Genomic DNA, 27236 nt, shown 5'->3' on the forward strand with positions numbered 1-27236 from the left:
GCCGTCTTTCTTCATTTTTATACCAGTGTAGTTCCCAATCGATCTTCAAATTGCCATCTACACAATGGCAACCATCATGTCATCGCGTCTTGTCCGCCTCTCCGCACCCCTCGCCCACCTCCGGGCAACCGCCGCGCCTACCCGGGTTTTCATCTCTCGCTACAGCACCAGCACAGAAGAAGATATCATCAAGACCCAGCAAATACCCGCCCCAGGTTCAGGACATGTGCGCGTGCTACAGTTGAACCGACCCAAAGCTCGCAACGCGATCTCCACCCAATTACTCGACGCGCTCTCAAAACATGTCGACGCTATCGCCGCCGAAGGAGGCAACGGACCAACCCGGGCATTGGTTATAGCGAGTAACGCAGATGCCGCGTTCTGCGCGGGCGCAGATCTGAAGGAACGCGCCAACATGAGCATGGCCGAGTGAGAAACCCTATGACGCCCGACGCCCGACGCCCGGTGCCCGGTGCTTGAAACACGAACATCGCTAACTCAACGTGATCCAGAACCGAAGACTTCCTCCTCAAACTCCGCTCCACTTTCAAAACTCTCGCCTCCCTCCAGATCCCCACCATCTCCGGCGTCTCCTCCATGGCCCTCGGGGGCGGCCTCGAGCTCGCTCTGTGCACGACACTGCGCGTCTTCGCATCATCCAGCGTCGTCGGCTTGCCTGAAACACGTCTCGCCATCATCCCCGGCGCCGGTGGCACTTACCGACTCCCTCGGGTTGTCGGCGTGAACCGCGCCCGGGACATGATTCTCACCGGCCGCCGGGTGACCGGACCCGAGGCTTACTTCATTGGACTCTGTGATCGACTTGTGGAGGTTTTGCCCGAGGAGGAGGCTCAAGAGGGCGTTGCACGCGAGCGTGTTCTGCGGGAGAGTATCAAGCTCGCCTTGGATATCTGTGAAGGTGGCCCTATTGCTATCAAGATGGCGATGCAGGCTGTCGAGGCTCATGCTCTGGGTGAGCGGGCGGAGAACGCGGCTTATGAGGGGGTCGTTGAGACTGAGGATCGATATGAAGCGCTGCGCGCCTTTGTTGAGAAGCGGAAGCCGGCGTTCCGTGGGAGGTAAGTGTAGGTGATTTGGGTTAATATCAAGATATCAAAATGACATGCTATAATTCTACGGATTTTATCATAATTTTTCCAGAAGCAAAACCAATTAGAGTATGCAGAACTACGTAGGGTATGGTATTTTAGTACTAAGACATGTACGCATCATGTGGGTGTGGGCATTGCTTTTGGTCATGCGGGCTCCAAAGTAGGTAATAGGGGGTTTTCTCATAAGAGTAAATAGTGATCTGCTAAATAGTGATCTCCCTAAGTCTATTTCTATTGAATTTGATGTTTGCTTTTATACTTCTGCCTGGACCTATAACCTCATCTTGACCCAGGTAGATGGATAGTTCTGACGAATATGAATAGGCTACAATATCCAGATTTCTGATCAAAAAAATGAGGTTACAGTCTAGACAAATTGCAAGCCAAAATTAGACATGTTTCCTAAGACATGTTTCCCATGGTCTAGTATATGACTCATTAGCAATAACCTAGGTGTTAGGGATATTACGAGGCAGCATACCCCAAACAAGGCATACTGATGCAACAAGGATGTAAATCTATGAATAACGGGAAATCGAGGTCTGACCTCGGGAGTGGCACGGTACCTGGCAAGTTACCCGATCTGACAGGGCTGTGCAAGGTGAAAGAAGGTGAAGACTACTCCGTAAAGAGAAATAGAAATGATACCCCCCCGGATTCAAACCCGTTGAAAACCCCCAGACTAAAATAGTCCGGCTGACCTGGGTCACCCTAGTTACCAGAGTCACCCTTACCCTAGTCACCTGCATCACATATTTATAAGGCAAACTCCCTTCTCAAATTCTTCTTCTTCAACTATACTATGGCAAAAGCATCCTGAATCTGCTTTTGTCCCATCTATTGCTATGTCAAAGCCCCGTATCGTCGATCCAAAGGCCATCAAGGCCTTTGGCTTGACGCAGATCTATACCCCGCGCGATGATCCAACCATCGATATTGTCTTTGTTCATGGCCTCAACGGCCATCCTCATGATTCTTGGACCAGTAAAAACACCGGTTGCTTCTGGCCAACGGACCTTCTCCCGGACGTGCTTGCCTCACAGCGTCCTCGAATTTTAACTTATGGCTACAATGCCAATGTCACTGCCTTCACCGATGGAGCTTCGCGTGATTCGGTTGTCAGCCATGCTGAGACTCTTGCATCCACTCTTGCGGCTAATCGAAATGTAGGTTGTTATCTCGACTTTTGCTTTTGCTTGCTCTTTTGATATCTTCTTTGGTATAAAACCTCAAGTACTGACATGAATTTCTATAGCTGCGAGACTGCTCCGATCGTCCGATCATCTTTATCTGCCACTCGCTTGGGGGACTGATTGTGAAGCGGGCTCTGATATACTCTCGTAGTCTCTCAAGTGAGAAGACCGAGCATCTGCGCTCAGTCTATGTGTCCACTTTTGGCATCCTCTTCCTTGGTACACCTCACAATGGGTCTGACATTGCTAAATGGGGTCTACTGTTGAACAATATCTGCAATGCTGTGCTCCCGAAGAAGTTCATGGAGACATCTCCACAGCTTGTCAAAGCTCTGCGGACCAACAATGAAACCTTGCAGCACATCAACAGTCTCTTCGTTGATATTATGGGCAGATTCCACATCTACTTCTTCCATGAAACGCAGTCCACCGATATGCATGGTACCCGCGAAGTGATCGTAGACGAACACTCAGCCGCGCCATACATGGAGGGTGTTGAGCGGGCGGGTATCGAGGCTGACCACAGCCATATGTGCAAGTTTGATGATGACAATGCGGCAGGCTATGAGGTTGTGGCAGAGGCGATTCTTCGGTACTCACGTCAGGCTCCTGCTGTGATTACGGATCGCTGGGTGGAAGAGAAGAACGCCCGGACCCAGGAAAAGAAGGCCAAAGCTAGGGAAATCTATGACGGTGAGTCCGCTCGCAAAATACCGTTTCAATATGTCGGATGCTGACTATTACAGCAAGAATAGATGATCCGGGAAATCGAAGCATGCCTGATCTGCCCAGTACCGGTAGGGCTCCATACCTTCTCCCTCCACCGGAAGTGTCTGTTACGTTGAGGGACTATGAGATTGAGGAGCCTCCTATTCGATGATGTCTTCTTGCGAACCACATTCGCGTTTTGTATATGATTTTATTCTGCTTTTACTTTGAGCTCAATTTGCTCACGTTGATTCAAATTCTTGTCTATGATTCCGTTGGCCATTCGCTACCGAGTGAAAGGGTCTATTACTTTTTCAAATCCATTCTTTATTTTTTGGTACAATTTACAGTGTGTTCTTTCGCTTTGTACTTAGTTTATTGGTTTTTGTCTTCGGGTGGCTCCCATCTCATGTCCTCAACCTAGCTGACTTCCGCTCTTCTCAATATGAGAAGGATGATATTTCTTAGAGTCCTACTGGCTGACTTCATCATAGGTCATCCCGTATTACCTCTGACGCGTGGCCCTGCGACAGAAGGCCGAAATTCCCCGGTATCTGATCTGGGGAACAGTGGGCTTCTCCAACTCTCTTATCCCTCCATCAATTCGTCCCTGTTCGTGGCACCACCAGGCTTTCACCCTAACGCTACTTTTTTTGGGATGAAGAAAGAACTGGAAGTATTGCACAACCGGTTGTTCAAAGCCAAGGCGCGCCCGGAAAAGACAATGGCTGTACTGATCTCCGGTGTTCCAGGCTCCGGCAAGACCCATCTAGCGCGGCAGTACGTATTCACTCATCGTGACTGCTACCCAGGCGGCATATTTTGGATCGACGCCAAGTCCCGTGAGTCAACATACAAGTGCTTTTGGGAGATTGCACAAGCAGCTACGCTGGTTGAACAAAAGGTGGCCGTGAACCATGAGTATCAAGAGACTGAAAAGTACGTGAATGCAGTCCGCCTCTGGCTTCAGACACGCAAAGATTGGCTCCTCGTCTTCGATGGTGTTACCTTCGACCGCGACGATGACATCAATAAGTTTAGGGAGGTCTTGCCGTGGAGCAAACAGTGTAGTATCATATACACCTCGGTTGACACAACGCTGCGCAAAAAGCAGCGACTATACGAGCCCTATTGTCTGATGATCTCGCGGTTGAAAGTGGAAGATGCTTGCAATCTTCTCTTCAAGGATCTTGGGATTACGCGAGCGACACCTGAGCAAATCTCCAAGGCTATCCGGATAGTTGAGCATTACGAATGCCTGCCTTTGGCAATTCATGCAATTGGGCACCGTCTTAATGCAACGGGTAAGCCGATTGAAAAGTATCATGTCAAGTCTCAAGTGACAGACAAGAAGCTTGCAGAGCCCTTCTTGAGCATCATGAACGATTTGTTTCGGTTGCAGCAAAAGCAGGCGCTGCACTTGATTAATCTTCTCTCGTTTCTTGGCCACCAGGTGCCAGTAGGCCTTCTGAACCTCGGTCGAGCCGCTATGGCCGCCGAGAATTTGGAGATCCAGACCAGTGCCCAACCAGGAGAAGATCCTGATCTCGATACCACCCTTGGAATTCTCATTCACTATGGGTTGGTTGAACGGATTTCAGATGCCGACCTCTTCCAGCAAAGATCGTCTATGAATCGCTTGGAGGGCGACCAGACGAGCTCAGATGTGAAGGCTGTGCCGGAGCTCTCAGATTCCCTGACAGAGAGCAGCCAAGAAGGATTCTTCTCCATCTACCGCCATGAGTCGGTGGTTGATGTAGTCAAAATTCACAGTGTGGTGCAGGGGTTCTGTCGCGATGAGCTCCGAATCAAGGACGAGGAGAACAAAAGCACCATGAGCAAGAATGACCCTGGTTTCTTTGATACTTGGTTGATTGTTGTCACTCGGTTTCTCATCACGTCCTACGAAGCCGCCATGGAGCGAATGGCTCATTATGAAGACTGCGGCCTTGTCCGGGACTACCGCGAGTACGAAACTCACGCTTCACGGCTGCTTGAGCTCTTCCCGAAGAAGGCAACAATTGATCTTCATCCACTAATAGTTCGTGAAACACGAGAGAATTTGCGACAATTGACGAAGTTCATAAGCAAGGAAATAGCAAACATGTCTCCAAGCTCCTCACAACAGTCTATCCGAAACCAAAAGTCGGTTTTCGATAGGTCAAGCAGCTCATCGTCATCTTTCCGCGATTCATCAGCCGACGAAGGTGGTCCATCGCGCCGCTCTACTTTTAACTGGAGTGATCTTGGCTCACCGCGAGCGGAATCTCCTGAGGAGATATCTATGCCACCTCCCCGGTTCAGATTAGAGCTTTTCCCACCACATATATTCAGGCAGAATGGGTACGAATCCGAAGAAGGCTATGAGACCGACGGGGAAGCTATGGAAGCAATTCGAATCTCTCCATCCTTGTCGCAAATGAGCGAAGCCACGGAGAAACCGGCCAAGACACCTCCCTCATCGAGTCCTCCACCCCCCACTGGCCTGTCAGAGTGGCATGTGGTCAATCGACACCCAAAGCCATGGTCAAATAAAGAGAATAAAACGATCAGGCGGAACAAAAGCTCTCGTCGCTTTAGGGATGCCAAGATTGACACCCCAGTAGTTAGTCTGTCCTCTATCCAAGGAAAGGGATCATCAAGCCGCACAGCCTCCGCCGAAACGGGAAGGTCTTCAATACCGACTTCGGAAGCTGAACAAGCACTCGCTGCAGTGCGTCGGTCTAGCAATCCTCAAGCATCTGTTGATGCTCCACAACTCACCGCCACCTCTCCACCAGCAAATAAAGAGAATATGCCAACATATGCGAATATGGCGACCCGGCGAATGTTAGAGGTAGACCCTACGGTGAATCGTCGCCCATCATCCGTTCCCGTTTTGCAGGCTTTGGATCCAGCTAGCGGTTTGCATTCGAATGGCGATTTGCAGATGAAACCGTCCATTGAGTCACTCGACAGTCAAGCGGGCCACACATTTACGTCTCCACTAGCCCATGATGTGTCTGGCGATTTGCTTACCGAGCCTCTGGTTCGATCAACTTACAGTGAGCCTGAGTTCAATATGCCAAATTACCATCAGAGAGCAAATTTACATACCGCGCCTGGATCCAGGGTTCCCTCTCGGCGTGCTTCCGTGGCACATCTGGAGGTCCCACGAGGTCTATCTGCAAGCGTGCCATCCCTCCTTCCCTACCCACCACTGCTCCCATACGACGAGAACGTCTCCGTCGCTTTTCCAAGCCGCAGAAGATCATCCCAACTAGCATCAACCCCAATAACTGCCTCAGATGACACAAGAACTTTTACCGTCGCTCACCCATCCGCAATAATGCCCGGCGCATTACCATTGTCTCATCCAAACATACACATGGGCTCACCCCCAGAGCGCTCCACCCCCGAGCCGATGTCGCGTGACTCTTCCGAGTACTCTCATCAATCGTGGGCCACAGAACCCGTTCGCTATCCTCCGCGGTTCTCACCGATTCCAAGTTACCAACAAGCCGCGGAGATGATCCCAAGTCCACCATCGAGCATGCAGCATCAACAAATGCTCGCGGCTGGTAGCTGGACAGCTGAATTGCCCCTGTTGGGCAATTCTTTCCAGTCAGATCCCAACTACCCCAGTCCGCCCTTGTCATCACACGGACAGCTCGGCTCCATGGACGAGAGACTGAAGTACTCCGACCAGGGCTGGAACCTGGAGGTTGAGCCAGTGCAATATTTGCATTTTGGCGGACACCGCGTTGACGTGCGAGATGCACGACATCGACTCCATAGATCGACTCGTCTGCTGCCCCCACACCCACAGCAGTACCAACTATATCATCCCAATTTGTCGGGTCCTTTAATTCAACATGATGGTCAGGTCTATGTACCTGCGCCCCGACTCGGCGTATATGGGAATGGGACCCGTACGCGCAGTGGGAGTTCCCCTGCGCGCCCTAATTATAATGGTATGCCGTTCTGATAGCAATGTATTTTAGTGGTTTTCGGTATTGTTCTCATTGTCGTTCTCATCATTTTTATCATTCTCATTGGTTTCGTTTTTCTATTGCATCTGCATACAAGGTTGTTCTTTTGGTTAAATGCCTTTTTTATACTTGCTCATTGCCGCATTGATTTTGCATAGGAGGTTCATGAAGCTTGGGTGATACCCAAAAGCATTAATCGGAGTTGAGAGTTGGATAAGGCTAGAATAGCATCTAGAGCTTCAACAAAAGAGTTGTACTATCCGCTTCGAATCGAAATCCTATTCAGGAATATATATCATCATTAGATTTATATTCCGTCTTCTATTCTGTTCAGACAAACATCCCGATGTCATGGCATACTATCAAGAGTACAACGTGTCCTAGTCATTGTATATATAGTGATAACCAGGCATTTCTTCTCAGATGTGTCCCGTAGATTCGCCTGCGAAATGCTTTATTTAAACCCCCTCACCCGGACCACGAACATTACTCTCATATGTCTGACCGGGTGAGCCCCAGAAAAAGCTCGTCTTTTTAGCGTCCTTTCCACGTCGGAGCTCCTTCTCCCGCGCACGAACCTTTTGGCTCTGCTTTCTTGCGTGTTCTTTTGCAGAATCCTTTCCCGTGAACAAGCTCGTTAACCAACCCATGCTTGCGTGGATATTTTTTGGGTTTAATTGGAAGACTAGAATGAAGGAGAATATTAGCTTGTAGTTTCACTCTCTACTCTGTAAGTACATTTGGAATGACGTACTGTGTTGAGCGCGCGAGATAAGTGGTGACAAGATAAGCCGTGACGATGTACCAAATGGCGTGGCTGAAGGGTTTCTCTTGGAGACTTTGAGTAGAAACAAATGCAGTGCGGAGTAAGTCACAGGCGCCACGCGGGGAAAGTCTCGATTAATAACCGATTTGGCCCCGAACTTGAATGCAAGACCCACACTATATGTGTTGCTGTGGTTACAGTTAACTTATTTATTTTCTGACTCAGAATGTTGATAGTTGAATGAAGTGTAAATATGATATGGAATCTATCCATTTGATAGGAAAATTAGAGTTAGGACACAGTAAAGAGAGCATTACCGATGAAATTGCCCAAAAAAGGGCGTCGATATCGTGGCTTGAGCATCTCCGATTAGCTTCCAATGATCGAAGGGAACTGAGTGGGGCCGCTTTTTAATTCAATGATTACTAATTGATTATGCACATAATACACGGGTACTTCCGAAGTCCCCACTAAATACCTATTCGGGACATAACCGTGTTGCCAAAACATCAGGTTTTGTCAAATGGTTGTAGGTCTATAGAAAGAACATTCATCGACAACTTGTTTCAAACCTGGGATTTATATGTGAACAACCTTAAACCAATTGCAGAAATAATTAAAGAACTTCACCTGTATAGCTCCGCACCCTATCTCGATCAATCCGGAACTGTAAGGCACAAAGAAACGAAGACCAAAAAACTTGTCAGTGCCTGCAGTCTAACAAAAAAAAAAATTGGTGCCAAGAACCCACGAACCCAGTCCCTTTAGGACCGCAACCCCCTCCAGGACAGGGACCCGAAGCCGTCATGCAAGGCGGTGTGAGGACACCTCCTCCACTCGTACTATGCCTATGAAGGGTGCAACGAACAGGCGAACCGATGGACGATGCATCCAGCATAATATAGCAGATTTTAGTGAACCCAATCTACCAAGCTAACTGGGGTGGGTTGGCAGGTAGGAAGGCTTTTGACTGGCATATAAGGGGACCTCCTTCCTAATTGGGACACCTGGCTATTTTACATGGTCACAATTCGATTCCTGCCCGAGATGATTTTGTATTTAAAATGGTTTTTTTCTCTACGCATGTTATCTCCACGGCTCTGATATCTATGCTTAACCACCTAGAGACTACGGTTCTTGTTTAAATTGATGGCACTACCTGTCCTCCTGATAGAAGAGGCCTCTTTGGAACGATATATTCATCTTTACAATTTCATTTAACCCCCGTCCTCTTTATATGTTGGTCTAAAATGGGATGTCTAAAATGGGATGCCAACACATTACCTCATCGAAAACATCTCAACGCAAAGCCCATGGAGCCTCCGCTTGATGATAGTAGGTAATCATGATGAGCCGTTCCCGTCCTACGTGAGGTATTCTGAACAGGATAGAATAAAGGGTTCAGGCTCGAATATTAAGTTGAGTTTAAACAAAACGATTATTTGTTATGATATCCATGAATTAAAAGGATTAATATTACATTATATCCTATTTCCGACTGTCTCCCAATTCAAAGACCTTCCCATCGCTCAACGCCGCCGGCGTCGTGTCTCCCGGAAGCTCAGCAGCATACTTCTTCTCTTGAATCTTTGCAGGGATCGCCTCAGCCTCCGCAGGCAGCTTCTCCATCGGCGAATTCATTGATCCTCCTACTGCCATGCCACCACTGCCCTCTGTATCTGCCCGTGGCGCTTCAGCTCCAGACGCCAGAGCAGAGCGGCGGTTTCTCCGCCGCAAGAAAAAGGCTATGGCTCCAACAAGTCCCAACCCGGCCAAAACGCCTATAACAATCCCAGCGATCGCCCCTCCGCCCAATGACGACGACCCTGAGGAGGTATCTGTATCCGGAACTGGCGTAGTTGTCGGCGTCGGAGTTCCTGTACTGGTACTCGAACTTGTCGGCGTTGCGGAACTGGCACTCGTACTAGACGGCGCCTTCGTGGTAGAGGATTTTTCTCCGTCTTTATCCTCCGTCAAGGGAACCTTGAGTTTATCCCAAGTCACCTGCCCTGGCCAACCGTCGGCATCATCACCGGTAAACCCAAGCTTCTCTTGCCAACACTGGTAGGACTTCCGATCTACCTCGGACCACAGCGGGCTCGGTCCCACGCTGTACTTCCCACAGCCTTCGGCCACCAGTCTCTTTCCCATGGCAGTCACGATGGGGCTGTTGGGAGAGTCCTTGAACCATTCTGCTCCAGGGAACGGCGTGAGCTTATCACTAGTGGTCATATTCGGCCCTAGATCAATAACCTTGTACCCCCGAAGCCGGACTGTCGAGTTCTTCGCGAATTCGTCCTCGGCTGCCTCGGCGGTATCGCCTGTACACTTGGTCGACTCGTACATGGCGATGAGAACATGATCGTCTTCGGGGTCGAATTCGAATTTTTTGCCTTTTGCATTGTCAATCTCCCTGCAATTCAATGCGCTGGTGCCTTTTTCAACGATAGGTTTGTTGTCATCGTTTGTCCAGGTGAAGGTCCAGGCCGAGATTAGTGGGAGATAGAATGCGCATAGCGTTATGAAAAAGGTTGTGAGACGCATATTTGCGATATAGTTGGGGACAGCGCTTGAAAACGTTTGGGAGAGGTTGTCCCTTCAAAGAGGATTTCGAAAGACAGTAAATGTGAAGATGTTAGCCGAGCATCGCGCGCTCAGAATGAGAACATTGTTTGGATGCAAAATTCTCCGAGTGCCAATGGCAACGGGTTGGGCCATCCCTTAAATACGAAGTGGCGCGTTTGTCTTCATGTGGCCAGGAAATGAACAGACCCCTTTACAGTTTTCGCTAAGAGGGGCTGAATTGATCAGCGCAGAATCAGCATCTCATACGTTGCTTGACAGCAGAATACGAGCTCCAAGACTAACGATGTGGTCTTGGCACCCGTGTTGATGAGCGGCATCTTCCGCCCCAAATTAAATGTCAGTTTGGATTCTCAAAATAGCACACTGCAATTTCTTCGATTAAGCCACTAGATCCTGATTTGGTGCGAATAGATGAATTATCTGTCAAATGTTTTGAAAGTATGTACCCCAAACCCGCAACTGAGGTATGATTTCGCATGTATCAATCTCCCCTTTATGTTGTCAGGGTCTATTGGGTTTAGGCACACGGCAGGCGTAGGAACAGAGTTTAGCTGTGGATTTCCCTCGGACAGACTGAAGGAACGGAATTTCCGCGATACGAGTGCCCAGTCCACATAGCTTACCTTCTCTTCGGCGTGAGACCCTTTTTTTTCTCTCCTGCGATATCTTCTCTGGCCAAGCAAAATCTACTTCTCCCATATGGGGAGGCCCTCACACAATTGAGTATGCTATAAATAAGGCCTAAACAGTTGCAATTAGCAAATCAACCTCCGCACGCCGGAACATTCTCGCAGGTTCTTATAGAGAGTGCTAGCTCCCAGATGCAATATATTTCAAGCCTCGTAAAAGAGATTGCGGAGATTACTTATGGAAGGCCGTCTCTAAAGAGGAGGGCTGCACGTGATGGGACTAGCATGTTGCGCTAAGGGACGTGCTCAGTTGTACTTGGCCAAAAGCGGCATGGTCTAGGCACTAAAACGGAAAAGGGCCAAGAAGTGGTAGAAATCAACTGAAATACCCATGGACCGAGGAATATTTGATAATTAATTCGATATGTCCACGGGTAATAATTTACAATACGTACCTCCTATAGAATATGTACAATATAGTAATCTCGTGGGTCTATGGCGGGTACATCGACGGGAACATCCGTGAGTAAACCTGTGGGTCGAACAGTTCTTGGAATATCGCGAGATCTCTACAGGATGATCTAAGATAGGTGAGGTAGCTGGGAAACACAGCAGAATCAGTTCTAGCCCTGGAGGGATCAAACATGTTCTGCTAATTTACACCGCGTTCAGATGATTTGGTGCACAAAACCCCCTTGGACCACACACGAGTACCCAAACGAACCAAAATAGCCCTGGCCCTCTGAAACTCACTGCAACGTCTGGGACTGGGATCAGCTGAGATTGATCAAAGTCAAAGGAACCGCTAAGCTGTTTCCACCCGAAGAAGATGTCGAGAATTCCATTCTTGCCCAATTTGCCGATTACCTTTCCCCAGAGGTTCGTGCAATCACGGTAGACGACGACGGGCTTCTCACGGGAATTTCGGCAGACCCGGAAGAAGATGATACATTCTTTATTGGGTATCTTCCCTTATCACTCTGTCAATCACTTTGTCCATCGCTCGCAGATTTCCCTACCATCTATTTCTCTCAGCTTCGAGAGCTCGATCGGCTTGGACCAGGTGTCGATCTGATGTCGTATAATGATCAGAAAATGGTCGCATTCAAATTCAACCCTATAAGCGTACCTAGAAGATTACAAATGTCCTGGAAGGAGATGAACCTACTTATCAAACTGCCGCCACATCCTAATATACTACCGTTTTACCGTATTGTTCTCGAGGATGTGGAGTCTCGAATAATTGGATTCACAACTAAATATATCCCCGGTGGAACGCTAGCCGATCTAAAAAGGCCTTTTCGATTTGAATGGCTCCAGCAACTTACCCAGGTAGTGGACTACCTGAACCTAGAGTTGGGGATCATTCATCAAGATATTGCACCACGAAATTTGCTTGTCGACCCCGAGACAGAGAAGATCATTCTCTTCGATTTCGATTGGGCCGCCGATGGGAAGGGAGGTCTATTGAAGGGTCGAGACGATGTGTCTGGTGTTGTCTTTACGCTCTACGAGATTATCACCAACGATTCACATCCCACGAGCATTCCTCACTGGGAACGGACTATAGACATGGTACAAGATATTGAGTGGACTTGTCGCCGCGAACTGGACTCCGATGTCTCAAAGTTTCGCAAGTTTCTGAATGAATGGGTAGCGAAGAGAACCGACAGAGCCGCAGAACAATACAATGCTCCCAAGCTACTTACATGGCCGGATCTCCCAACCCCGCCAGACTACAGTGTGCCCTTTGAGTTGGGTCGAACAGAGAAAGGGGAGACTGCTTGGCGAACAGGTGAGCGCTCGAGACGCGTTGCACTGGAGAAGGGGCAATACTGTTTTCGGTGGCAAAGGCCACCACAAAGCAGGCTGTTGAAGAAAGCCAAAGATAACAGCATGGAAGATTGCTCGGTTAGCTCGAATTTAGAATAATCATTGGTCTGATAGTACATTGGTCTGATAGTAAAATGTACTTGCTGAGCATACAAGATATGATGAAGGAAGAAGGATCTATGTGAATCTATGACGAGACAGGGTATTTATACCCCATAAAACAGCAAACAACTGGCAAACTATCCACCAAATATTTCAATCTGAATTAGCAAACAGCAGGGATGGGTTTATCCAGTAATGAGGGGCGCAGTGCCAACAGGCAGTTCATAGCAATGTCACTGAACCCTAGGTCATTACCTCTACATCTTGATTTTGTGTCGAACTTAATGCTTCAGAATATTGGAGTCTAATCGACATAAGAAAACGTCACATTGAAATACATACATGAACTACCCACCTAACACCATCTTATCATCGCATTTGTATAGTCTCACATTGAGACTGCTGTCTAGGACACCCCCATCCTGGCCATTTTTATACAAGAACAACAAAGGTATCAGATCATTCTTCCACTTAGGAACGCTACCCCGTCGACTCTTCCATATAGTACCGACCAACGTCGTAAGACCCAGAAGCCACACCACGGCTGGGAGAGCAATCCACTGCCAATGGACAGCAATATACGTCGCGCTAGAATTTGCCCGGCCAGAGATCGTGCCATTTCCTCCTGCGCCGTTCCCATTAGCCACCGAGTCTCGAAAGGTCTTGGATGCTGCCGCAGCAACATTCTCCATGACACATCGAAGTTTGTCGGCAGTGGTGGCTGTACAGCCGGTAATCTTGGCGTATAAGATGGCTTGGATAATATCGGTGCCAGCATACGAGCCACCGTAAGAATTGAACTCAACGTTCGGGGGACTAAGCTTTGCGTTGCCCGTGAATATACTTTTGAAGAAACCGTCCATCGATTTCATAGTCGGTACGCTCAACCCAAAGCTCTGGTTGTGCTTCATTCCCATCTCCGGTCCCCACGGTGGATAGAGATAGTATCCTCCTCTGGAATTAGTTGTGCCGTTTGTCCAAGTGTCCAGAGTCTCCTCGCGATATGTGCCATTTGTAACGGTTATGCGGAAGCTTCGGACGATTGGGATCAGGGCACATTCCATTGCCTGCCATGGAGTCACCCCTGGTTTAAATGGACCTGCTAATAGCAGCCCATCTGGGGCGATCATCTGAGTGACATAGTGGTGTATATTTTTGTATACCAACGATTGACTTGGTTTGACGGCTGCCACTGAGATCGGGGAGCCATCCCAACTATTCGGTACAAAGCTCGCCGAGGTATTGCTGCCCAAAAGATTGACGGAGCAGTTTGGCGCTCCGTATTTGGCAATAAACTCTGGGCCGTCGTGGCAAGAAAACTTCAGCTGATCTGTAATGTTGGTACAGCTTGCGCTCAGTTCCAAAGCAGAAATTGGATCCCAGGTGCAGTTGCCAGTGCTGCAGGAATACTGTGGGATAGACCATGGCTTCTTTGGGTCGCTGTTGAGTAGCGAGCTGTAGACATTGGCCTTGAATATTGGGTCCACGTACCACGCTATCTGCCCCGTCAGTCAACAATCCGATAAGAAAAATTTAATTTGACAGACCTGCGTTAGACTGAAACGACAGACCGACCTCATCGTAATAAAAGGAACTTGACACAGTCGCAATTTGCGAGACATCCGTGACCAGATTGGGATAGTAGTGGACCAGATTCTGAGCGAAGGGATCGAAGGCGAGTGCGAGAATGACGGCCACACTGCCTAGAACAGCGAAATGCCTATATAATTAGCTTGTAACACGGAAGGCAGAACTATGGCCTAAATACCTCGCTCGGAGGCTCCAGATTAGCTCTGCACTGCCATAGAATCCTCGACTGGCTCTATCAAATGTTTCTAGATCAGGCAGCGACCGGGCCTTTTGGGTAAACCAGACCCATTTCAGTTGCCCCAATGCCTCGCTGATGGCAAATAAAACACATCCTTTGGAAATGGTGCTCAACCAGGAGATCAATGAGTTCAGCGATATGTATTTCCACGTTGGTTGAGGATGCCCATCGAACTGAGATAAGACGACAATTATGGCGATCAGTAATAAAAGCGAGGCAACTATCGCCAGTACTTCCCAGATAAACCAATCTGAGATCGATGTGTCGAATGTGTCTTTTGTAGCTTCCTTCCCCTCTTTTTCATTGGCTGTAGCCTCAGCGGATGGCTCATATGCTGAGTCGGGGATCGCGTCGATTAGTGGTGTTGTTGACTGTCGGTTTCCGTTCAGATTGTTTTCGCTCTCGACGAAGAGGCCATGGGAATGTACACTTGATACGGAGCTTGAGTGTGACCTTTCCACCATTTCAACCTGATGACTGGATTTGTGAAAGTGGAGTAATCTATCGGAGAGGAAAGGGATAGATTGTACTCCGTACAATCGGATCAGGTGCGAAAAAAAGGACCCATTTCCTTGAGGGCAAGTGGTCTTATTATAGCCTACTCCTTACTTGCAACCAACTAAGGAAAAGGTATGGCGTAGGCGTAGCAGCCCTGGAGAGGAGCAAGGCGCAGCACCTGTGGCTGGAGACATATCAAGGCAGGCGCTGCCCAATAGGTACCTCCCAGATACGTTCGGAATTGCTTTTGATTGGCTTATACCTTTTGCCAAGAATTGATTCACTGGTACGGCACACGGGTAACTCCAGATTTCCCCACTAAATGCCTATTTAGGATGAGGCAGGGCTGATCAAGGATCCACAACCGTTCTCAGCCTTGGGGGCGTGAGGTTATCTGTATAGATTTCTTCGGGGTATTGCCCTCCACATTATTTACTGTAACCCGATATTTGTGTACCTAGCCAAAATGATGTCTGAGAATACCACTGAAAAGACATCACAAGCCTATATGACTATTTTTGTTATCAATATCCAATAGAGTGTGAAGTCTTGAACCATAGACTTCCTAACCACGAGTGTCATTATCACTCTACCGATTTACGCGCGGATTGCGCTGGCGGAGATCTTTTCATTCCTCACGGGCAATGAGTACCCCTACAAGCAGGCCCCGAAGGATGTGAAGAGTGTGATTCAGTCCATATATGCGCTTAAGTCTTATCAAATCCATTAACCACGTGAATAATTACACAAGTGTGTGTGCGTGGGTCGAACACATACGAGACATGGCAAAGTTAAAGTCCGAAGAAGTACTCCGCGCACATATGAGCTATTCGCTCAAAAATAAAGCAACAAACTGGTACGACTCTGACTTTACAGAGCTCGAGAAGGATACCCTGAGACTTCTCCTGGAAAAGGGTTGGTACGAACAGTGGCTACAGCGTTAGAAAATTGATTCTCGGAATGGCTCTCTCTCCACTCGCCCACAACTCCCTCCTAGTCGTGAGCTGGGGTGTGGTGACGGGAATTATGCCTATGATAACTCGCCTTCTTTGGGTGATCTTTCACAAGTACGACAGGAAACAAAGTCAAAAATAGAGCAACATCCAAAAACGGCTCAATACCTTACACAGAATGCTCATTTCAAAATAGACATCACCAACCCAGTCGAAGACTGTGACGCCCAGTACTAAGCATAGGCCCTAAGAGGTCTAGAATGCATCAGGTTGGAAGGGCCACGCATTTCGGTTACACAATGTTATAGTAAATAGCTCTCTGTATATATCGAGAGATGGGAATTACTCAAGTACTACTAGCACACACCTTTTAGTAACTGGGCACGTATGTAAACTACTTCGGTTAAGGTGCTATCTAGATATCGCCGTTAGAAATCGGAGCTAAACTGGCCAGTAAATATTTTGGCTACAATGCCTTTTATGAAAACAGAGCTCAAGAAGAGAGCTATTGGCCTTCGTCGGGACCTGGTGGTCACCTGAATGTAAATTCCAACGTCTTCTTGTGCTTTGCAATTACGCTCATAAACTGCAGCTAGTCAAACCCTAATGCACCACATATATCCTCCGTTTCTAGTTCCTTAGTTTCAAATGCGGGGATATATTTAAAGAGTGCCACCCCCCATGTGTAACTATAACTTATCCTCCAGTCTATTAGCACATCATAACCTCTATATATCTCCCAATCTCTACCAATGTCTATTCCCATTCGACCACTCGGCCACAACGGCCCTATGGTGCCTGTTGTTGGTCTGGGCCTGATGAACATCGGTGGAGCCTACGGTCCAGCCGGCTCCCTTGATGAAAAAGTCGCTTTCCTGGAGCATGCTCATGCCACTGGACAGCGGTTCTGGGATACTGCCGATTTGTATGCCGATAGCGAAGATATTGTTGGCGAATGGTTCAAACGCTCTGGCAAGCGTGACGACATTTTTCTTGCTACCAAGTTCGCTCTCCAGCCGGACATGGAGGCGGGCGTAACTGTCCGCTCTGATCCCGAATATGTCAAGCAGGCTTGTGCAAAAAGCCTTGCGAAACTTGGTGTCGATACCATTGACTTATACTACTGCCATCGAGTGGACGGGGTGACCCCTATTGAGAAGACTATCGAAGCTATGGTGGAATTGAAGAAGTAAGATAACGCTACTTCACTACCCTCCCCACCTCCCTCCTCTGTCCCCCAGTATGGTTGAACCAACGCATCACTAACGGGCTGGGTATATAGTCAAGGAAAGATCCGGTACCTCGGCCTGTCCGAAGTTTCAGAAGCAACCCTCCGTCGAGCCCATGCCGTCCATCCTATCACCGCATACCAAGTGGAGTATAGTGCCTTTACACTGGATATCGAGTCGCCCGCCGTCAACCTCCTGAAGACCTGTCGCGAGCTGGGCATCGCAATAGTGGCGTATAGCCCTGTCGGCCGTGGAATATTAACTGGAGAGATTCAATCTCTCGCTGATATCCCCGAGGGTGACTTCCGTCGCATGATACCTAAGTACTCCGAGGACAACTTCCCTAAGATCTTGGAGCTGGCAAACGGGCTAAAGAGTGTGGCCAAGGCACATGAAAGTACCCCTGCACAGGTTGCTATTGCATGGCTCCTTGCCCAGGGACCCGACATCTTCCCCATTCCGGGAACCAGATCCATCAAGAGGGTTGATGAGAACACTGCAGCCGCTCTACTGGAGTTGACGGACAAAGAGGTCCAGGATATCCGGGACTTGGTAGAGCGAACTGAGATTGTTGGAACTCGGTACCCTGCTATGTAAGTCGCTTTTTTCCCTCGTCAACATACCTATCCTTCCTTACTAATCATTATTGTAGAATGATGGGCAATATTTTTGCCGATACGCCGCCACTGTAGACGGGTAGCAGATTCTTGGCAAATCAAATGTGTATTTACAATTGTCAGTTAGTTTGATTCAACTTAGTCCTAGTTCACAGTCAATCTTGCACCCAGTACATTGTATAGAATCCACGGGTGCCCATGGGTTGACCCACTGCAAGGACCCACTCAATGCAACCTTATTCTATAAAAGAGAAAGAAGGAAAGTACATGGACAACCCATCATCGGGTTTTGGTCCCAATGAAACTTGCATATGTAAATCATATGGCCGACTAGGAGCAAAATTGTCCGGTATTGTCTTAGCTACGCTACTGAATGACATCGACTAGATTTCTGTACTATCCCTAGGTCTCATTATAGCTATGCCAGAACCATGGTTAGACTGTGGAGTCGCTGGTAATAGCTCCACCGCAACCCTATTACTAACCATCTCTTGGGCCGTTTGGCTTGGAGGTACCTATGGAGGCTTGTTCAATTATATGTCATAGAGCTTTAACTGCAATACCAGAGTGCCAATTTTATTGAGCTTGCATAGCTTGTATAGGATAAACACTGCCTGATGTACGAAGTAGATAGGGAGGAAGTATCTCAAACTCTGTGAATATGGACTGTAGTTGCAAACATTAAGCTATACCAGATATTAATCATGATTCCTTCTGAAATCTAAGCACCCCCAAAATGCCACCAAGACATGTATTATCAAAACGAGCTCTTTTCGCTATCAGCTGCTCTAGTGACAGCGACAGCCCCCTTCTCCGTGTAGCCGGGATCAACTGCATCAATAGTAGACCCATCACTCCCAACAATATCATCATCTTCCACAAAGTCCTTGGGCTCCATCCACCCAGATGCCTTCTCCATGTCAGGCGGAGGGAAAACCAGACATGACACGTAATAAACGCCAAATCCGATTATCAAGCCGGTAGGGTAGGCGACATAGTAGAATCGCTGGATACCTAGAGGCGCTTTGACACCCATCTGGAAGAGGAACCCGTAAAAGTTTGGCGCAACAGCAATAATGTAGGCTAAGAAGGCGCGTAGGTTAAATCCGTGGAAGTATCGGTACGGACTTGGTTTTTTGACGTAGAGGGCTGGAATGTTGAGCAGACCTCGGCGAATGACGTAGTAGTCGCAAATGAGAATTCCGGTAATTGCTGATAGGAAAATCTGGTACGAGGAGAGGAATGTGATGAAGATTGAGGCTGATGAGAGGAGATACCACGGGCAGATGGCGTAGGAGAGGACTGGTGGGTGTGGTTGTTAGCTTTATGCTCTGGTAATGGGATTTTCAAGTATCTTTTCTTGTTTTCTTACCAGCACAGATGAAGAATCCTCGTTTGACTGAAATGTATTTTGGTAGTAGGGCTGCAATGTCGTTGCCCGCACTGAGAGTTGTTAGTGTTTAGTGTATAACTGCATAATAAGGGAGTTCTTACGGTATAGAGTTCTCAAAAATGGCAGAGAAGACAGTCGAATATACGAATGCCAGAGCAATAAAGGCACAGGCTGCGCGGTTCCCTGAGGTGTACCGCTCTCCTTCCATCAATTTGTCCAAGAATTTCAGCGGGCTCCAGATGATCTAGAGAATTCAGTCAGACCAAATCCTCAAACAAAACTAATGATATAACAGACCTCTCCAAAAATCTCTTTGCTAGCTGATGCGATGAGATTTCCTAGAATGGCAACCAGGAAGTTTGACAGTGGGAAGCTGACAAACTGGCCAATGAGCACGTCATTAGGCTTTGTAGCATATCGCTGGAGATCGGACGCATTGGAGATAAATGTTCCACAGCTTGCAAGTCCCAAGAAGAAGAACTTGAAGATAAGATAACTTTTCTCGGCACCCTTGATTTCTGAGGGCGCATTGAGTGACTTCAGGGAGCCTCCGGCAATAGACACAGTCCATCCCAGCATAGCAAAGGCTGCACCAAAGTACACCACGACTTTTATGTAGACCAGAGACTTCATCTTTGGTACAGGTACCACTAAGAATGCGCAATTGATAAACCTTTCGAGACTGGTTAGCAGTATATCAAATCAGGTATTGGAATATTATTCGCTGTACCAATAGACGAAGAAACACATCATCTGTGCTGAAGTCAACGCCGACTTGGGTCCCATCTTATCCGGGATATTTTCGATAGAAGGGAATACGGCATGAAGAAAGACACTAGAACCGAATGTCAATAAATCACACTTTCCACGCATCCTTCGCTGGGCAAAATAATGAGAGATCGAAACTCACTATAAACATTGCCCTCCCTGGACCGTGTTGACACCGTTCCATACAACCGACATGGCCGCACGATTGAAAGTCGGCCACAGTGCTCCCCAATGTCCAAAGCTGGAACGACAAAGAACAGGAAACGGAATGCGGTACATGGCACCAGCACGCCCGTTAACAGCCATCAAGGCACCGGCAAGAATCTGACCACCGAAGGAGCATCCGATAGCCTCCCACATGGTTAATCCCATGGACATTCCCGTGGAAGCCGTGTACAGATTGCTGACATTCGCAGTCGCAGAGAACCAGAACATGATGTAGGTGAGTTGGGACCATGTTCGCTCCTTTACCGGTGTCGGTCGGATGGAGTCATTGTCAAGCATATCAACAGTACGATAGTTGCCATCTCGTGCAGTTCTTTTCACTACTAGAAGCTCATGGAGCCGTGATAGTTTGGACATGATGTTGAGTTGGTGGGGTATGTGGAGAAAAAAGAAGATAAAGATGAAATTGGATTGCTGATCTTAGTGGCGAACTCTGAAACTTCAATAAAAGGGGGAGGGGGGAGTAGGATATATGGTTTTGGGTGTTATTTTGACTCTGATAAGCAGTCAACTCCCAATTGTTCACATTCTCACATCCTTAACTATCCACGCCGACGATACTATCTCAGATAAATCAGAATCAAATGTCTCAGATTTAATCTATTTTCCAGGGTTGGCTTATCATTTCAGCTAAGCATGTGGGCGTAGATAGCCCGGCGATTGCCGTTGCCGTTCAAGGCTTCCCCGACGGTCACCGGTGGATTTGAATTGGCAATCTCCCGAATATATTGCGGGGGAATAACGATGGATAAATTCACGACCATCCTCGACTTGGTATTGGTCATATGTCGAAATAGTCATGACAACCCTGGTCGAATACACTCAAGTCGAACTCCTGACGCTTAGCGGGCCAGAATTCCGCCGGGTGTCAACTGCTCCTCCGCGCCAACCAACCGATGATGAGATTCCAATCATAGATCTCGCTTCTATCGACAAAGATCTGGAAGCGAGAAAGGCAATCGCATCCAAAGTCAGGGTAGCGGCTGAGAACACGGGCTTCTTTTATATCAAAAATCACGGGATCTCAGAAGAGCTCATTCAGAAAGCCCTATCCCAAGCAAAGGCTTTCTTTGACCAGTCAATTGAAAGAAAGCAGCTAGCCTCAAGCAAGAATGATGGATGGCACGGATTGGGGAGCAGCCAAATTAACAAAACAGAAACAAGGGGTAAGTTACTCTCATCCCCACCGGGGAAGGTATATTGCGCCTAACAAAAGGACTAGACCGCAAAGAAACATTTTCTCTACGCTATAATCTCAGCAACGATCCAACTATCTCAGATCCAGAGACATTGACCACCGACAATGACTTTTCATGGGATACAACAAGCCATCTCCCAGGGTTCCAAGAAACAACAATTGAATTCTTCAAGAGCCGCCTCACGCTCGCGCGCAAGATCATCCGTATCTTCGCTCTCGCTCTGGGCATGCCGGAAGATTACTTTGACGATGTGATGACGAACCCCGGCGCAGACGGGCTTTACACACACTATCCCGCTACACCAGTCGATACACTCGAAGACAACGGGGATGTCGATGTCGGTATCGGCTCGCATACCGATATCCAGTGCGTCACTCTTTTGTGGCAGGATATGTCCGGCGGTTTGCAGGTCCTGTCTGGAAGTGATGAGTGGCTCGATGCTCGACCTATCCCTGGCACGATGGTGGTTAACATTGGCGACTTACTGCAGCGTCTTTCGAATAATAAGTTCAAGTCCACGGTGCACAGGGTTTATAACCGTCAACCTACCTCAAGGTACTCGATGCCTTTTTTCTTGGGCTTCAATCCGGATTCGGTTTGTGAGGTTGTGCCTTCGTGTATCGATGAGAGTCATCCTGCGCTTTACGGGCCTATCTCTTGTGGAAAGGTAAGCCCCAACCCCCCTCAGTGCTTTGATAGTTTAGCTAACTTGCACGTCCAGTGGCATCGAAACCGACTTGAACTCGCACACGGAAAACCAATTTCTCCTTGATAAGATTTCGGACAGATATGTTTTCCAATATAATTCAACGTCAAATAATACACTCGATCTGTATAGATTTCAAAACTGTTGCATAGAGCCATTCATACCATCCCAATCAGAAGCGGGCATCGAGTCAATAAACCGAAACGGAGCCCAATCTGCCGCCGACCCTGGATATGAATAAAAGGTGTCGTCGGGTACTGCCACTTTCGATTCCAAAAAGTCCTTTGCCTTCTTCTGCACAACATTCGTCGCCCAACTAAATACCCCCTCAATGCTCCTTGGAATTCTAGCCTGCGTCCGGACATCTTCCATCAAAGTATATGTTGCATGCACATCTGATATACTAGAGCAGTACTCTGCTAGCGTGACACCCGCATATGCGGTAAGGAGGTAGTCGTATGTTGGTCTAACGAATGCAGTATCGGAGGTACAGAGGACAAGAATCTCTCTCAGTACTAGCTGGGCATGGCGAATGACCGTCTCGGTTAGCTCGTTGATACGCTCATTTCGCATCAGTGAGTCGGGGGAGATGGCCTGGTTCTGCTTTGCCAGTTCCCATCGAGACAAAATGAGAGATACACAAGAGTGTGCCCATCTCAGTATGTTGTTTCCTTCTATTGAAAGTCAGCATGGACATAACCCAGAAGAATAAATTAACATGCCTCCAAGATATTTGCATCCCCATCTGTTGACCATCTCCCAGGCCTCTGGCACTGAACTGACGGTGTGATAGATGGCTTCGTACAGGTGAATATAGAGTTTGAGTTCTGCTGCGATAATTTGGTCGAACGTTTCGAACCCGGGGTACTTGACAATCTCTGTCCACTGATGAAGACGCTCGCATGGAACTACTGATGGCCGACCGGTGCCAATTGCATATCTGCAACCCTAGTCAGCTTTTATGCCCATGTTTCAGAAGGGGCTTAGCACTGTAGCTTTGGGAGTACGTACTTCAGATGCACCAGCGATGCCTGGATCCACATCCTACACATGTTGCGACTTGTTTCATCATACAGCCCCACGAGAGAAACCAGCTCAGACAGAGGGAAACTGAGCATGCAGTGGGTGATAGTCGTGCTGCTCATCAGCCAGCTATCAATATACCTACCACCCGGCACGAGAGGCCCGAAACTCCAGGCACTAAAGATAAGCATGGCGTGTATAGTGGAGATATCAATTGGCGTATCTAGAGTCTTCATACCCAGATGTGTCTTGACCAATGAATGAAGGGTTATGTGCAAGTTAGTGCGGTTTAAACCGGCAGTTGCTCGAATACCTGCTAGCAGACACATGGCGAAGAGCAGAGGCTGGTTCTCCTTGAGATCCGTCGAGGTTCCGTGCGGAAATGGATACCATGATGTTATCTGGTCAAAGCCGTGCTGGAAAACGCTGACGAAGTTATCCGAATCCAAGCCCATCTCGGTCATATTTCCCCGAAGCGAATCGTTTTCCCCGGAAGTTACGGGCTCGGTGATTAGACTTCCCACGTGGCGCACCACTGTGATTGGTGCTGGTTGAATGTCGGTAGTTGCCGATATGTCTGTCTCAGATGGCACGCGCATAGTCGATTGGCTATCATTGATATCTTTTCTCGGGTTTAAATTACTGCTCATTCGCATCTCATTCGCAGGATCTCGTGTCACTGACTGGTTGCTGAGAAGGTGAGATTTCAGTAATTCTTTCATCTCAGAGAGGGATGCTTCGATAGCATCAAGTCTAGTATTTATCAGTCAGTAATTACAGCCTTACTCTATACAACGAGAATTAGAAATACCTCTTTGAACAATTGCACCCAATAGGCTGATCGGAAATCCTCTCTGGTCTACCAATAGAGCCTGGATGTGGACTAGTGATAGCAGAAGTGGATGGAAGAGAGCATTCAAGCCTATTTGGTGTCTGATTAATCCCTGACAATCAATAAAGAATGGGGCCCCATTAGGCCACCTACCTTAAGGAGATGCACCGAGCACATTGTCTTGAACCCGGAAGAACCTCGCATCGTGTCTTCAGCCGGCGACACGGCTGACAGGACAAAATGCGTCGCTTGGTCGGCATTTTTTTGAAGTGGAATACCCCATAGGATCATAAGATATTGTGAAGTTAACATGAAACTCGATGTTCTCCGCCGCTTATCTGGGGTTCACAGGGCGCTAAGACGACTTGGGTTAGCTGCCCAGGTCCCGAGGTCCAGTGGCAGTTTAGGGTTATCAGCTTCTATCCGATAAGCCGAGTTACATGTAAATGGAAAATTGGGATGATTCAATTTGTCTAATACATACATGCCATTAAACAATGGTCTTTCTTTCTGAAGACTCCAGAGCCCTAACTTATGATGTACAAGTTGGGATGAACAAGCTGGCCATAGAAAAAAATTATGCGGCTCCCCCTGGGTCAAGATTCTTTCCCTTGACACTCTTCCACTCTACACCCAAAGCGCCGATAATGCTAACAGACGCCACAGCTGCGCCGACAATAAAGGTCTGGGTAAGTGCGTTGTTGTAAGCAAGGAGGACTCCGGGTAAGTCATTCTTATCGACAACACTATGAAGGCTAGTGGCGCCAGTCTTGAGAATCACAGCGGAATTCAAGTTGGGAGAGTACAATGCAAGATACTCAACAAGTTTGTTTCTGAACACGTTGTTTCCAATAGAAACAAAGAGAGCACCACCAAGAGTCTGAGCGAAGACGATGATAGCTGTGCCGGTAGGTACATCAGTAAGATCAAGGACAGCCTGGACGGCGATCATAGATTGCTGCATACCAGCACCGACGCCGATGCCAGCAAGTATTTGATAGCCGATCCAGAGAGCTTTAGATGTATCCAGGTGAAACATGCTCATGAGACCGTAGCCGATAGCAAGAAGGACTGTGCCGAAAATCATAAAAGGGGTGTAGTAACCGACAATGGTGATGACGATACCCGATATGATTGAAGCAAGCACGACAGAAATCAGCATAGGTAGATTCATGATACCTGAGCTGACGGGACTAGCATTTTTCACGGCTTGGAACCAGATCGGTAAGAAGTAGACAGACGAAAGGAAAGCAGCGCCAAGACAAAAGCTGTAAAGGGCACTGAAGCAAATAGTGCGGCGAAAGAAGATGCGTGGTGGTACTGTAGCATTGTCTTGCTGTGTGTACTGGACAAATAAAAAGAGTACAATGAGGACAGCAAAAAAGCAGAACAGCACAATGATACGCCAGCTATTCCAGGCATAAATGGTGCCACCCCATTGCAAAGCTAACAATAAGCAGACGATTGCAGGGAGGAACAGGGATGTTCCCATGGGGTCGAACTTCTTGATGCGCTCCATCCATGTTGTTTCTTCAATATGGTGGTTCGGGGCAGGGAAAAAGATCGCAATCACCAGAACAGTGACAGCTCCGATAGGAAGGTTAATGTAAAAGCACCATCGCCATGATACCTTGTCGGTGAAAACACCACCTAGCAAAGGGCCAGCCACGGATGAAATACCAAACATGCCACCGATAAGGCCATTGTATAATGGGCGCTTCTCCAGTACCACCGAATGGGCTACCATGATGAGTGAACCTGAGAAAATGCCCGCAGACCCAATTCCAGCAACAGCACGGCCCATGATAAGAGTCAGACTGTTATTGGCCACACCACAGATCAGACTTCTCAGCTCGAACATGCTGATGGCGACGAGATAAGTCCACTTGACATTGAAAACAGTGTAGAACTTTCCGAAGAGTAGCTGGAGTGCAGCCGTCGTGAGAAGGTATGCTGAAAACATTCAAAAGATGATTAGGCCAGTTCACATTTACACCCATCACTTAGGCTGCTTCGGCCTTTGACGTACCACTTCCATACCAACCAACATCATCAAGGCTGTGGAATTGGCTCGTGATCTTTGGGATTGCCGTGGCAATGATGCTGTTATCTTTAGAACAAGACAGTATCCGTTAGTCGATAGCTATAACCAATTCAGAAGGCAATGAAAGGAACGTAAACTTACCAAGAGCCACTAGGAATACACCCAAACATAGCGCCAGTGTAATCAAAGCCAATTTTGGACCCGTTGGATTCTCAGCTCCGTCATTTGAAGCGGACTCAACTGGTGGATGCTGGGCGTTGAGCTCGGTCGCTGCAGGTTGGACGAGTATCTTCTCTTCAGCGGCGGCATTGCCATTCAACGTCTTCTCCTCCTCCTGCTTGGGGAGATGATTGCGACTGGTGTTGGCTGCGGATTCCATTTTCAGTGACTTTGTACAGTGATAAGCAAAGTGGAAATGAAATGTATCAAGCGAGAGCTAAGCGGGAAAACAGAAAAGAACGAAAGGTGTGTGCGGTTGGATGAAGGTGAAGAGGGAAGAGATGGAGAGAGAGAAAGAAGAAAGAAAACCTTAATAGCACGCTGACATGAATTCCAGGAAAGCTGGCCAGGTGAAGGTGGTTTTCCCCCGATTGGAGAACTTTTGAATATTCTATGGTTGTAATTCTTTTATTTTGAGATTAAATAGCAGCAGTTCGTTATAAATGAGTATTCGTATCATCTCTTCTTCTCTATAACTATATATAACCTCTTTCACCAATGTCTTGTCTAGGGCAGGATGATCTACTAATATACGAGTCTGTTTCAATGTGACTATAGAGTGCGAATTAATATATCTATTTGAGCGTACATATGTATCAAGCCTAAGATGTCCATGCTTTTAGAAGAACCAGTAAGCGTTCTCCTTGACCCAATTCAAGCTTTATTTACTGGGTCGCCAAGCTTCCAGGCCTTGGGGCTATAGGGAATCGATATATACACTGCCATCTATATATCAGTTTGGTATCTTTCACTCGTAATTAATGTACTTTGGTAGCAAACATCTCAACCAGTTAGATCCCAA

The 27236-nt window shown here is 47.8% G+C and overlaps 10 protein-coding genes across 10 annotated transcripts; 5 read left to right on the forward strand and 5 right to left on the reverse strand.

Annotated features, from left to right (window-relative positions):
* Positions 1 to 64: 64 nt before the first annotated feature.
* Positions 65 to 1083, forward strand: PGRI_027730 (putative mitochondrial methylglutaconyl-CoA hydratase (Auh); the record flags this gene model as incomplete). Its single annotated transcript, XM_040790486.1, has 2 exons — positions 65 to 429; positions 513 to 1083. The coding sequence occupies 2 exons, from the start codon at positions 65 to 67 to the stop codon at positions 1081 to 1083; spliced, it is 936 nt and encodes a 311-aa protein (XP_040647439.1).
* Positions 1084 to 1957: 874 nt separating this feature from the next.
* PGRI_027740 (uncharacterized protein) lies at positions 1958 to 6980 on the forward strand (the record flags this gene model as incomplete). Its single annotated transcript, XM_040790487.1, has 4 exons — positions 1958 to 2278; positions 2368 to 2998; positions 3052 to 3102; positions 3508 to 6980. 4 exons carry the CDS (start codon positions 1958 to 1960, stop codon positions 6978 to 6980), a joined length of 4476 nt encoding a protein of 1491 aa, XP_040647440.1.
* Positions 6981 to 9238: 2258 nt separating this feature from the next.
* Positions 9239 to 10294, reverse strand: PGRI_027750 (uncharacterized protein; the record flags this gene model as incomplete). The annotated part of the gene is made up of 1 exon (XM_040790488.1): positions 9239 to 10294. One exon carries the CDS (start codon positions 10292 to 10294, stop codon positions 9239 to 9241), a length of 1056 nt encoding a protein of 351 aa, XP_040647441.1.
* Positions 10295 to 11432: 1138 nt separating this feature from the next.
* On the forward strand, positions 11433 to 12897 carry PGRI_027760 (uncharacterized protein; the record flags this gene model as incomplete). The annotated part of the gene is made up of 2 exons (XM_040790489.1): positions 11433 to 11487; positions 11759 to 12897. 2 exons carry the CDS (start codon positions 11433 to 11435, stop codon positions 12895 to 12897), a joined length of 1194 nt encoding a protein of 397 aa, XP_040647442.1.
* Positions 12898 to 13247: 350 nt separating this feature from the next.
* PGRI_027770 (DUF3176 domain-containing protein) lies at positions 13248 to 15192 on the reverse strand (the record flags this gene model as incomplete). Its single annotated transcript, XM_040790490.1, has 3 exons — positions 13248 to 14395; positions 14448 to 14620; positions 14669 to 15192. 3 exons carry the CDS (start codon positions 15190 to 15192, stop codon positions 13248 to 13250), a joined length of 1845 nt encoding a protein of 614 aa, XP_040647443.1.
* Positions 15193 to 16931: 1739 nt separating this feature from the next.
* Positions 16932 to 18100, forward strand: PGRI_027780 (Aldo/keto reductase subgroup; the record flags this gene model as incomplete). Its single annotated transcript, XM_040790491.1, has 3 exons — positions 16932 to 17368; positions 17462 to 18001; positions 18061 to 18100. 3 exons carry the CDS (start codon positions 16932 to 16934, stop codon positions 18098 to 18100), a joined length of 1017 nt encoding a protein of 338 aa, XP_040647444.1.
* Positions 18101 to 18782: 682 nt separating this feature from the next.
* On the reverse strand, positions 18783 to 20768 carry PGRI_027790 (nucleobase cation symporter-1 family protein; the record flags this gene model as incomplete). The annotated part of the gene is made up of 6 exons (XM_040790492.1): positions 18783 to 19327; positions 19398 to 19468; positions 19520 to 19662; positions 19716 to 20091; positions 20149 to 20253; positions 20329 to 20768. The coding sequence occupies 6 exons, from the start codon at positions 20766 to 20768 to the stop codon at positions 18783 to 18785; spliced, it is 1680 nt and encodes a 559-aa protein (XP_040647445.1).
* Positions 20769 to 21210: 442 nt separating this feature from the next.
* PGRI_027800 (isopenicillin N synthase family dioxygenase) lies at positions 21211 to 22382 on the forward strand (the record flags this gene model as incomplete). Its single annotated transcript, XM_040790493.1, has 3 exons — positions 21211 to 21577; positions 21634 to 22277; positions 22332 to 22382. 3 exons carry the CDS (start codon positions 21211 to 21213, stop codon positions 22380 to 22382), a joined length of 1062 nt encoding a protein of 353 aa, XP_040647446.1.
* Positions 22383 to 22451: 69 nt separating this feature from the next.
* PGRI_027810 (uncharacterized protein) lies at positions 22452 to 23938 on the reverse strand (the record flags this gene model as incomplete). The annotated part of the gene is made up of 3 exons (XM_040790494.1): positions 22452 to 22990; positions 23096 to 23256; positions 23328 to 23938. 3 exons carry the CDS (start codon positions 23936 to 23938, stop codon positions 22452 to 22454), a joined length of 1311 nt encoding a protein of 436 aa, XP_040647447.1.
* An 810-nt stretch (positions 23939 to 24748) lies between these two features.
* Positions 24749 to 26594, reverse strand: PGRI_027820 (MDR family MFS transporter; the record flags this gene model as incomplete). Its single annotated transcript, XM_040790495.1, has 3 exons — positions 24749 to 26124; positions 26201 to 26281; positions 26357 to 26594. 3 exons carry the CDS (start codon positions 26592 to 26594, stop codon positions 24749 to 24751), a joined length of 1695 nt encoding a protein of 564 aa, XP_040647448.1.
* Between the last annotated feature and the right edge of the window lie 642 nt (positions 26595 to 27236).

This window comes from Penicillium griseofulvum, assembly GCF_001561935.1.
Source record: "Penicillium griseofulvum strain PG3 chromosome Unknown contig_80, whole genome shotgun sequence".
NCBI lineage: Eukaryota > Fungi > Ascomycota > Eurotiomycetes > Eurotiales > Aspergillaceae > Penicillium > Penicillium griseofulvum.